At 54.8% G+C, this 11,437-nt stretch overlaps 1 protein-coding gene across 2 annotated transcripts; it reads right to left on the bottom strand.

Moving 5' to 3' along the window:
- Positions 1–170: 170 nt before the first annotated feature.
- MEN1 (menin 1) lies at positions 171–6,488 on the bottom strand. Of its 2 annotated transcripts, none has more exons than XM_045893362.3 (10): positions 6,358–6,488; positions 5,509–5,969; positions 4,392–4,600; positions 4,081–4,209; positions 3,748–3,788; positions 3,587–3,674; positions 2,762–2,898; positions 2,249–2,384; positions 1,595–1,759; positions 171–1,405 (listed from the first exon to the last, which is right to left on the bottom strand). In XM_045893362.3, coding segments are annotated over exons 1-10 (1,851 nt in total). In that variant the 5' UTR covers positions 6,360–6,488; the 3' UTR covers positions 171–922. The 2 variants fall into 2 exon arrangements, with proteins under 2 accessions (XP_045749318.1, XP_045749319.1); XM_045893363.3 differs by having other exon boundaries at positions 6,346–6,482.
- Between the last annotated feature and the right edge of the window lie 4,949 nt (positions 6,489–11,437).

Here is an 11,437-nt window from a genome sequence, read left to right as displayed (position 1 = left end):
CCTTCGGCCAGCCACCCGTTGCCTGCGCCCTAAGGTGGGGAGCCCGAAGGCCAGAAGGCAGGGGGAAGAGGGAACCCCCTCTCCCTCGTCCCGCCCGCCCCTCCCGCAATTTCCTCGATGAAACACGGACGGGTTGTTTTTGTTTTTTTTTTTACAAAATGTATTCATCTTCCTTGGAACTGAAAAATAAATCTATGTACAAAACAGGAAGAGATCAGGCTCCCCTCACCCACTCGCAAACCCCTGCAGATTTCCTCCGGAGTCCCCTGAGACGGGCAGGACCTCGGGGAGGTTCCCAGAGGGTCGGAAAGGTCTGCTCTGATCTGGGGCCAGTTTGGTCAGGAAGGGGGCGGGGCTCAGGATTCACAGGCCGGACACTGCGTTTCGTGTCCCAGACTCGCAGGACAGAGAAGGGAAGAAGCTAGGATTTCCAAACCCTGAAAGTTTAAGTTCTTTGGGGTAGGGGGGTTGGATTCCCAAGGGATGGAATTCTGAAGTGCGGAAATGTACTCCTAGGGGCTGAGTGGTTGGAGACGGGACCTGTGCTTCTGGGGTGTAGGGCGAAACCTCAGCCCCACGGGCCCGGGAGCAACCGTGAGCAGCCCTGGTCTGGCCCAAGGTTAGAGCTTCGGTTCTGAGGTGGGGCCCTGTTTCCAGTGCTTGGACCTTTAAAGATTAATGATGGAGCTCAAAGTGAGGTTTCCACTGGCCGGCTGGGATTCTGGGGGATGGGATCTGCAGAGCCCCGGAGTAGCCCGTACTCCAGCAACTTGCAGCCCGGATTCCGGGTGGGGGTGGGGCCTGGAGGAGGGGCTTAGGCCCCCTTGGCCCGGGGTGGGGCTTAGGCTCAAGGGGCGGGCGGGGGAGTGGGGGTGACTGGGGTGGCGCCCTCCTCCCCGCACCGCAAGGGCTGACAGGTCCTTCAGAGGCCCTTGCGCTGGCGCTTGAGAAAGGAAAGAGTGTAGTCGCTAGGTGTGGACACCTTCTGCTTCTTCATCTGCACTTGGGACTGCGCCGTGAGCTGCAACTTGATGGCGCTTGAGTTGATCTTGGTGGCCACCAGCAGCTCCTTCATGCCCTTCATCTTCTCGCTCTGGAAAGTGAGCACCGGACCCTCCGGTGGCGGCGACGCTGCGGGTGCAGGCGCCGGAGCCGTGCTGCCTCCTTCAGGGCCGCGCGCAGTGCCGGGGACTGTCCCTGGGGGCTTCCGAGGGGGTCCCGCCATCGCCCCCTGGCCTCCGCCCGGGCCCTTGTCCAGCGCCGGCTTCTTAGGCGGCGGCGGCTCCTCAGGCTTGGACTCCCGCCGCGGGCCTCGCCGCCGTCCCTCCCGGGCTTCCTCGCCCCACAGCTCCTCGGCCTCAGCCGCCTCGGCCTCGCGGCTCACGATGCGCACCTTCTGCCGCACCTGGACAGGGAGGAAAAGTGGAGGAGAGGCTGCAGGCCAGCGGCTGGAACCCCAAGACCAGCCTCGGCCGCTGCGTGCCAGGGCCTGTCTTATCTGCACCCAAAGGGGACAAGCCAACCCTCTTCAGAACCACAAAGGTTCTGCTTCGGCAGCTGCCCCCCCAAGCCACCCTGCCCAGCTGCCCCTCACCTGTCCCTCGAAGCGGCCTAGGGACTGCACGAGGAAGGTGGCCCAGCCCACGTGCAGCACGGGCGTGGGGCTGCCCTCTTCCCACTTGCAGATGCCGTCATAGAACCGCAGCAGGTGGGCGAAGCACTCTGGGTCCTGGAGGGCAGAACCCTGGCTCTGGGTCCCCTGGGCAAGGGGAAATGAGGGCGCAGGTTAGACCCCCGCCTTAGGCACCCCCTATCACAGGGCACAGTCCAAGCCCCTCGCCTAGGCAGAGAGCCCTGGCTTCAAAAGAGGTGAGCACAGGGGAAAAGATCGCTTAGAACCTCTTTCCTTTTATAAAACCAGTCCTTAGCCAGGACTTGGGGGGGAAAGCAGAAGCCATCTCTTACCTACACCCCACACCCTCAACTGAATGAGGGGTACAGACCATGAGAGAGATGGGCTTCCACCCCCTTTACCTGAAGGCACAGGGTAGAAACCCCTAAAATACCCTCAGCTCCCTCAGAGCCAGGCCGGGGACCCCCTACTGCAGCAGAGAATGTAGCTCTCTGCGCAGGACCCCCTTCCCCCGGCAGGCCCCAGTCCTGCACAGCAGTCCCTGTGTCCTGGGATGGGGAGCCCTGCTGGGGGAGAGGGGGAAGGTGAACACGGGCTGCAGCTCCAGCTCTTCACCTGGGTCTGCTCCCCTGGCCGCTCCTCGCCAGCCTCCAGCAGGCTAGCTGCCTCCTTCAGCAAGTTGGGGATGACATCATTGGCTACTTCAAAGAACTCCTTGTAGATCTCCTCGTCTTCACGGCAGTAGTTGTAGCTGTGAGAGCAGTAGGGCACTGTGAGGTCTGGGCCATGGCAGGGACCCCAGGGGACCTGGTGAGCGGTTGGGGTCTTCACTTGGAAATGATGGGTCTGAGCAAGGGGCCAGGGGTGGGGGGCGTGGGGCAGGGCATGTGGATTCTACTGCTGGATGTCAGTGGTTGGAAACTGGGAGGCCAGGGGAGCCAGGGAAAGGTGTGAGGCCCTCATCAAGGGGTCCCAACCTCCTGCGTGATGGTGGCCTTGGCTGCCTAGGGACTGGATGGAGAGGGGATAGGGCTGGGGACCCAGGCCTCAAGCCTGGATGAGGGTGGTTGGAAATTAGGTAGAAGGGGAAGAAAGGCTGGCCTGAGGCCCTAGTCGGGGGATCCTCACTCCTGGATGACAGTGGCCGTGTCAGCCCAGGCCTGGAGGGCTTCGCGCACATTGCGGTTGCGACAGTGGTAGCCAGCCAGGTACATGTAGGGGTAGATGTGCTCATCCCGGTAGTAGGTCTTGGCTGAGGCAATGCCCTGGGGATAGAGCGGAGGGACCTCAGGGAGCAGCCCCAGTGGCCCTGGATGGCACAAATCCAATTGGGTCACACCCATGAGGCACAGTAGGCAGATCCCAGAGGGTCCCGCCTCCAGTCTCACCTCCACCCCCTTCTATCCTCTCTGCCAGGTGCTCCTCCCCAGGGTCTGCAGGACTACCTGCTGAGGCCTGGGCCATGCTGCAGGGGGCAGGGACCCCCAGAGAACAAGGGCTAGGAAAGGGAAAGGACCCATCCTCCAAGCTCGGGACATATCCATTTCCCTGGCTTTCTGACACACTCCTACACAAACACCAAAGCCTTCTAAGCCTAGCGCAATGTCCATCCTACCCCCCACCCCCACAAAGTTAACAACCCCTCCTCAGTGCTCCCGCCACATGTGACCTCTGTTACACCCTAGGACAATAAGAGGCAGCAGAAAAAGCAGGGCTGAGAGAACAAATTCAGGCCCCACCCCTCCCAGGCTGGGGAACCCAGAACATCCCTCAGACAGCCCTGACTACACTGAATACGCGCATGGTAAATACAAAATGGGAAATGGAAGGGCGATACCCCCCCAATACACATAAAGTTCCTCTCTCCTCACCTGCCCCCTCCCAGTCCCCAGGTAGAAGGGGACCCCAGCCACTGTTGGGCCTCCCTTCTGTACCCTCCTGAGATGTCCCCACCTTGTGGTAGAGGGTGAGTGGGTCTGGCCGGCCAGGGGTGGGCTCCAGTTCCTCCAGATCTGCCAGGTTCCCCAGTGCCATGGGGTACCTGGGAAAGGGTCATGAGTCCAGGCTGCCTCCCAGCCCCCTGAGGCCCAGCCTGGCCACTTCCCCCTACTGACCTTTCCAGATGTCCCAGGTCGTAGAGCAGCCAGAGCAGCTTCTAGGGGGGGGCCGAAGGAGAGAGGTATGAGCTGAGGGAAGGTGAGGAGGGTCTCAGTCTACCAGGCAGATAGGAGTGGCATACCAGCAGGGACCTCCCACCAGGTGGGTGGGGCCAAAATTCAGGAACCAGCCCCTTACAGGAGTCAAAGCCCTTTCACATCTCAATTCTACTTTCCCAAGAACCCTGGGAAAGGCCAGGCCAAGAATGAGTAAACCCCTGTTACCAAAGGGGAAGCTGAAGCTCGGGAAGGGAAAGTGCCCCCGCCCATGGTCCCACAGGCACCTCTCACCTGCTGCAGCTGCAGCAGCTCCAGGGAGTCGGTGTGCAGGTCAATGGAAGGGTTGATGGCACACACCATAAATGCCACCTCCATCTTTCGGTCACAGCGCATGTATGATCCTTTCAGGTACAGCCAGCTCTTGGGAGAGGACAAGACCAGATGTCTCAGGATGGCCCCACCTGTGCCTGCTCCAGGGAATGACAGCCAGAAAAGGGGCACTCCCCCTTCTCAGCATATGAAGGTGGTGCCAGGAAGAGGGGAGGTGGCTTGGGCTAGGAGAGGAGAGTGTGAAATGGACAAGGTGGGGGGAGGGGGCATACCCGCTCAGCCACACCCGCATTGACTGTCTGGCCCCTGCGATCTTCGTTGCCCTTGCCATGCCAAGTGACCTCAGCTGTCTGTTCTCCGTTGGGCCCAAACACTACCCAGGCGTGGTCCTCAGACAGGGCCAGGTGGACATCCCGGAGACCCAGAGCCTGGCAGGCCCCCACCACGGCAAAGGCCACACCAGAGCTGTCCAGTTTAGTGCCTGTGGAAGGGAAGGGCATGGAAGAGGGTCCTCTGAGCTCTGACCTGGGGAAAGGGGCCAGGTGGTGATGGGCCATGCTCCCTCCCACCCTCACCTCCAAGCCTGTGCCCAAACCTTAGATGCTCCTGCCCATCAACTCTCAATCCCTCTCCTCCTATGTGTTCCAAGCCTCTCCCTCCCCCTTGACGTGCTGCAGCAAAAGACCTTCTTGGCTCTTCCACAGCTCCACCCACCCTTTGACCCTGTCCCTTCTCTTTCTCTGCAACCATATTATGTTTTATTGTGCCTATTAGATTATAACAGGGACAGCAAAAATGGGACCCTCTGGCCAACACTCTTTCTTCACACACCCACTGGTAGATACTCCTAATTTATCTCCGTACTTTTCCTGCTAGGCGCAGAAGCAGCCCAATTCCTTCTCAACGTGGCTCTCCAGGACCTGACTGCCAGTCAACTGGGCTTGGAGCAAAGTAGAAAGTTCTTTGCAAGCCCTGAGTCTTAAGCTCCTTGACACGAAGCCCCTCCCTCATCTGTTCACTTTCATTTAAGTGTCTCAAATGTAGCCAGATTTTGGCACCTCACTCCCCAGATTCGCTCCTGCCTTTAGTGCCTCATACTGGGCTGAGGGTCTCCTGTAGCTGCTCAATGGCAGGGATGGGGGTGCTGAGGAGGCAGTGTCAAGTGATTGAGGTGCAGGCCCAGCCCTGCCATTCCGTGCCTTTGGCATATCACTTCCCTTCTCTGTGCTTCAGTTTCCCTAGCTGCAAAGAGGGTAGTAACACTTGCCCCACTTCACAAGGCTTACAGGTCTTAAAGGGCTCTGCAAACCATACAGTGTTGTGAAGAGGTCGGCCAAGGTTCCCAGGTGAGACAGGATTCTCCCCCTTTGCCACCTGTCAGGCTCCAACCTGTGATGAAGCTGAAGAGGGATTGGATGTGGGCCCGATCCTTGAAGTAGGAGCGGCTGAGGCTGTTCCAGATGACATCGGAGACCTTCTTCACCAGTTCTCGGCTGGAGACACCCCCCTCTCGCGGGTAGAGAGACAGGTCGACGGCGCCACGGATCTGGGCGGTGAAGCGGGCATACAGCGCGGCGATGATGGATAGGTCGGCCACAGGGAAGTAGGTAAGCCCGCCGGGTGGGTCGGGCGCGGGGCTGGGCTGGAAGGTGAGCTCGGGCACATTGGTGGGGATGACGCGGTTGACAGCTAGGAAATGCTCCACGAAGCCCAGTACCAAGGATAGGAGCACCAAGTCCGGTTCCTCTCGGCCCAGCTCGGCAGCGAACAGGCGCACCACGTCGTCGATGGAGCGCAGCGGGAACAGCGTCTTCTGGGCGGCCTTCAGCCCCATGGCGGCGGGCCTCGGCCTGCGGGCGAGCCGGAGGAGGGAGGGTCGGGCGGGCACGACCAGGGAGCCCCCTCCCAGGCTCAGCTAAGGTTCTACACGCCTATTCCCTACATTCTCTTGCTTCCCCGCCCCCCTGGCCCTCCGCTCATCTGTTCCCCCTCTTCCGTCGGAGACCCCTTAGCCGAGGCTGGAAGGGCCTCCTCGTCCCCCACAACCCCAGCAGCCGCGGCCCCGATGGGGGTGCGCCTCTAGGATCCCGCTGGGGAACCCTCCATGGTCGCTCCTACCCCTCTCTACGACCGTAACCCGGACACCTAGAGTCCGTCCGGAAGGCGCCCCTAAGCCATGCCCCCCAAATCCCAAGAGGAGTCCTGGCCTGGGTCCCCCGCGCCCACCTCCGCGCTTACATCCCACACAAGGCACCACGGCGCCCGCCGCCTGCAGCCTGCTGGGAAATGGAGTTCCGCCCCTTGGGCCGCACTGCCTGCCGGGAAGTGCAGTCCCGGGCCCTCTCCTGCCCTTGCCGTGTCTTGAAATGGTGGCCGGGCCGACAGTCCGCGGTGGCTGATGGGAGTGGTAGTCCGCTGCTCTGGGCTCCCCAGGGGTAGGTGAGGAGTGGAGGCTGCGCCACCTTCCTGAGGTCCTCGGGGATTGGTCACTCCATTTCTCGCCCTCCAGGTAGGCCGTGAACCGCGGTGCATTCTGGGAGATGTAGTCCAGGGAGTGACCCAGGCATTCCTCAGGCGGTCACTAAGCTTAGGCTGTCACGTGACGTCAAGATGTGAGGAAAACTGGGGCGCCTGGGGTGGCTCAGTCGTTAAGCGTCTGCCTTCGGCTCAGGTCATGACCCAGGGTCCTGGGATCGAGCCCCACATCAGGCTCCCTGCTCGGCAGGAAGCCTGCTTCCCCTCTCCCACTCCCCCCTGCTTGTGTTCCCTTTCTCGCTGTGTCTCTCTGTCAAATAAATAAATAAAATCTTTAAAAAAAAAAAAAAGATGAACATCTGAAGAATCATAGTTATTTGTAATAGGGTGAGAGCATATTGTTGAGGGAAAAAAGCTTCAGAACGGTATGTATGGTAAGATACTATCTATATTAAGAACATTTTATTTATTTTTTTTAAAGAGGCTTTTAAAAAAAAAGATTTTATTTATTTATTTGCCAGAGAGAATACAAGCAGGGGAGTCGCAGGCAGAGGGAGAAGCAGGCTCCCCACTCAGTGGGGAGCCTGATGTGGGGCTCTATCCCAGGACCCTGGGATCATGACCTGAGCTGAAGGCAGATGCTTAACTGACTGAGCCACCCAGGCACCCCTATTAAGAACATTTCAAAACTTCAAAATAATACAATAATTTCTACAGAATCATCCATTCACCTTCCTTATTCATTCAACAAACAGATTTTTGATGCCTGTGGGCCAGGCACTCAGTCCTAGGCACTAGATATATAGCAGTGAGTAAAACATCAAATTTCTGCCCTTCTTCACGTCTGTGGGTATTTTCCCCCAAATCCATAAGCCTAGTCTAATCATGAGAAAACATCTGGCAAGCCCAAACTGAGGAACATTCTACCAAACACTTGACCAGTACTCTTCAAAAGTGTCAAGGTCATAAAAGATGAGGAAAGACAGAAACTTTTGCAGGTTAGAACAGAGTAAGAAGACGGGACAACTAAATGCAACGTGGTGTTCTGGGTTGAGTTCTGGGACAGAAAAAGGACATTAGTGGGGAAAAAATGGTCAATAGGGTGGCTGACCGTCGTAGTTTGCCCAGGACTGAGGGGACTTCGGGAGTATGGGATTTTAGTCTTAAAACCAAACTAGTCAGGGCACCTGGGAACCCTCCTTGTGAAATTCAAATAAAGTCTGTAGCTTCGTTCATAGTTTTCATCTGTTAGGTTTGATAAATGTATCACTATTTTGTCAAATGTTAACATTAAGGGGAACCTGGGCGAAGAGTATATGGGGATGAGATCACCAATGACCAAGTTGTGGGGTACTTCTTCGCATAGAGATTAGGAGACCAGGAGGAACGAGCAAATGAGACTGGCCAGAGAGACAGTAAGAGAACCAGACGAGCATTTGTGCAGAAGAAGATGGACCACCGAGACAGGGGTGTTAATGACCTTGTCAGACGCTGTTCATAGCTCAGCAAACTGAGCATGGAAGACTGACTGGATTTGGTTCAGAGGGAATGCCTGGTGATCACATTAAGAGCAGTTTCGGAGCAAAAGCCTGTTCCTTGGCTCAAGAAAAATGAGAGGAAAGAAACTGGAGACAGTGCTAATACTCAACTCTTTCAGGGAGCTTTGCAGCAAAGACAGGAGAAAAATAAGATGGCAGCTGGTGGGTGGGGCGGGGAGGGGGAAAGAAGGTCAAAGGAGGTTGTGGTGGTGGTGTTTAATAGGGGAGAATTGCAGGACTGATGGCCTTGAATGGGTGGAGGGAATGGGAGTTCCTGAGTGGCAGGTTTGGCCTTTGCTAGGAGCATGAACAGTTTCTCTGCAATAATTGGAGAGAAGGCAGAATACATGGGAACATGTCCTGGTACTTTAATTTTTTCAATGAAAACAGGAAACCCAGTTGGTTGTCTCTTTTCCTCCACACCTTTGCTCAAATGTCACCTTCTCAATGAGGCTGACCCAGACCTGACCAGCTTACTTGAGATCACACTCTCTGGGGCACCTGGGTGGCTCAGTCAGTTAAGCATCTCTTTCTTTTTTTAAAAGATTTTTTATTTATTTGACAGAGAGAGACACAGCAAGAGAGGGAACACAAGCAGGGGGAGTGGGTGAGGAAGAAGCAGGCTTCCTGCCGAGCAGGGAGCCTGATGCGGGGCTCCATCCCAGGACCCTAGGATCATGACCCGAGCCAAAGGCAGACGCTTAACGACTGAGACACCCAGGCGCCCCAAGCATCTGACTTTTGATTTTGGCTCAGGTCATGATCTCAGGGTCCTGAGATGGAGCCCCGCCCTCCTCCCTTGGGCTCTGCACTCAGGAGGGAGTCTGCTTGTCCTCTGCCCCTCCCCCCATGCTCTTTCCCTCTCAAATAAATCTTAAAAAAAAAAAGATCATACTCTCCAACACAAATTTCTCTTTCAATCCCTCCACCCTGCTCTACTTTTCTCCCCCCTAAATTACTAACACCTTCTAGAAAAGAGTTTCTCAATCACGTTACTATTGACATCTGGGGCTGGATAATTCTTTGTAGTTGGGGACCGCCCTCTGGGCTGTAGGATGTTCAGCAGCACTTGGCTTCTACCAACTAGAGGCCAGTAGCACTTCTTCCCCCGTTGTGACAACTAGTAATGTCTCCAGACATTGCCAAATGTCCCCTGAGGGGGAGAGGGGACAAAATTACCCCCAATTGAGCATATTATATAAGCATTCCAGCATATTATATAACTTACTTATTTGTTTATTGTTTGTCTCCTCCCACCAAAATATAAGCTCCACAAGGACAAGATATTGTCTGTTTTGTTTATTGATGTGTCCCATATGCCCAGAATAGAGTCTGGCATATAATTGGTCTTCAGCACAGATTTGCTGAATAAATAGATGCATTATGCAAAACAGTAACTATAGTGATTGACCTGGAATTTATGCTGTGTGAGGAGAGACGTAAGGACACATGAGGGATGAGGGACAGCAAAAGTGTGGCAAAATCCGTGGATTGTAGGTTCCGGTAGGGTCAAAAGTTTACTGGAGCTGGGATGATAGAGAGAGCTGGAAAGATAGGGGTGTTGGTTAGAGATGTTTGAGATAGGGATGCTTGGGACTGAGATTACTGGGAGAGAGCTGTTGTTATTGGCAATGAAAAGACCTAGCCCAGTGCTTCCAGTAGAAATGTAACATGAGCTATATATATAACTTTAAAATTCCTAGTAGCTACATTTAAAAAAGTAAAAGACTTAAGTAAGATTAATTTTAATAACATCTGAAATGTTGGGACGCCTGGATGGCTCAGTCAGTTGGGCGTCTGCCTTCGGCTCAGGTCATGATCCCAGGGTCCTGGGATCGAGTCCCGCATCGGGCTCCTTGCTCAGCAGGAAGCCTGCTTCTCCCTCTGCCTGCTACTCTTCCTGCTTGTGAGCTCTCTCTCTCTCTTGCTCTATCTCTGGCAAATAAATAAATAAAATCTTAAAAAAAAAAATAACGTCCGAAATGTTATTTCAACTTGTAATCGGTATAAAAATTAGTGATAATTTATATATATTTCCACACTAAGTTTTTGAAATCTGCTATGTATTTTATACGCAGAGCACATCTCATTTCAGGCTAGTCACTTGTCAGCGGCTCCACAGCCCATGTAATTGGTGGCTCTCATGCAGGCTGGAGCAGCTTTCCAGGATGGCTACAGGAGTGTGTGGCTTGGGCAGAGTGGAAGACACGGTCACGGGACCCAGCGCTGGATCATCTGTGTGTTATAGCACAGTCTCTAAGAATTAAAACCGGAGTGGGAGGGAGAGAGTGACAGGAAGCCAGGAGCTAGAAATGGTCAAAAAAGGAGCAATCCGTGGGTTGGGAGATGTTAGCAACAAACTTGAGTGCACGCCAACTTGAGTTTTTGAAAGGAGGGAGGAGGATGTCTGTAAGCATCAGTGAGAATCATGGAGAGCACCTACCCCACCTCCAGGCCAGTGACAGAAGGTGGGGGGCAGTAGTGACCTCAGGGTTCCTGCTAGAGCAGGAGGTTAGGGACCATCTACAGAAGGGGATAAGGACATGGGTGATTTTGCTGAAGACGGACCAGGAGCCCGGAGGGCACCGTGGATAGCTATTAGGAGCCGAGCATAGAGATGAGGTCAGAAAAGGGGACGGCCAGAGTGTGGAGAACCTTGGAGGCCTGAGTCCCTTGCCGTGAAGCTGAGGGTGAGGGAACCTGCCAAGAGTAGGGAAAGCCTTGAAGGCTCTGACTTGATTTCCGCTGATGGAAGCAAGGAGGCTGCGGGAGGGTGGTCCCTCGATGTCTGGCTTATATGGCAACACATAGACATAAACTCATCTTATGGGGGGAGGGAAGAGAGTCACAGGGGAATTCACCCTCTAATTTACCTCTCCTCTAATTGCCTCTCCCCCCTACTCAAATTCTCGTTCACTCTGCTCTCTCTTTCTCCCTCTCAAATAAATAAACAATAGGGAAAAAAGACCAAAAGAAAAGATTTTATTTATTTATTTGAGAGAGAGACTGAGCATGCACACATGAGCAGAGGTAGTAGGGTGCAGAGAGAGAGGAGAAGTAGACTCCCTACTGAGCAGGGAGCCCACTGTGGGGCCCCATCCCAGGACCCTGAGATCATGACCTGAGCCCAAGGCAGATGATTACCAACTGAGCCACCCAGGTGCCCCAGCTACATAATATTCTTGACAAAAAAGTTATTGGGGAAACCATCAGAAAAATGTAAATTGCAGTCCATTCAACAAAATAACAGGCCTGGACCCTTAAAAAATGTTAATATCATGGAGGCAACAAAAACCGGAGGCCAA

The sequence above is a fragment of the Mirounga angustirostris genome, unplaced genomic scaffold, assembly GCF_029215605.1.
Source record: "Mirounga angustirostris isolate CCGP_5_RB_7025 unplaced genomic scaffold, mMirAng1.0.hap1 SCAF_13, whole genome shotgun sequence".
Classification (NCBI taxonomy): Eukaryota; Metazoa; Chordata; class Mammalia; order Carnivora; family Phocidae; genus Mirounga; species Mirounga angustirostris.
This window is presented reverse-complemented; position numbering and strand designations above follow the sequence as displayed.

Bases quoted from the DNA above. Each gene is read 5' to 3' on its own strand.
- MEN1 (XM_045893362.3), bottom strand. The intron at 3,789-4,080 runs GTGAGAGGTGCC...GCCCCCCCCTAG, and splicing joins AGCTGCTGCAGCTGCAGCAG to AAGCTGCTCTGGCTGCTCTA. The intron at 1,760-2,248 runs GTGAAGAGCTGG...CCCCTTGCCCAG, and splicing joins GGCCAGGGGAGCAGACCCAG to GGGACCCAGAGCCAGGGTTC.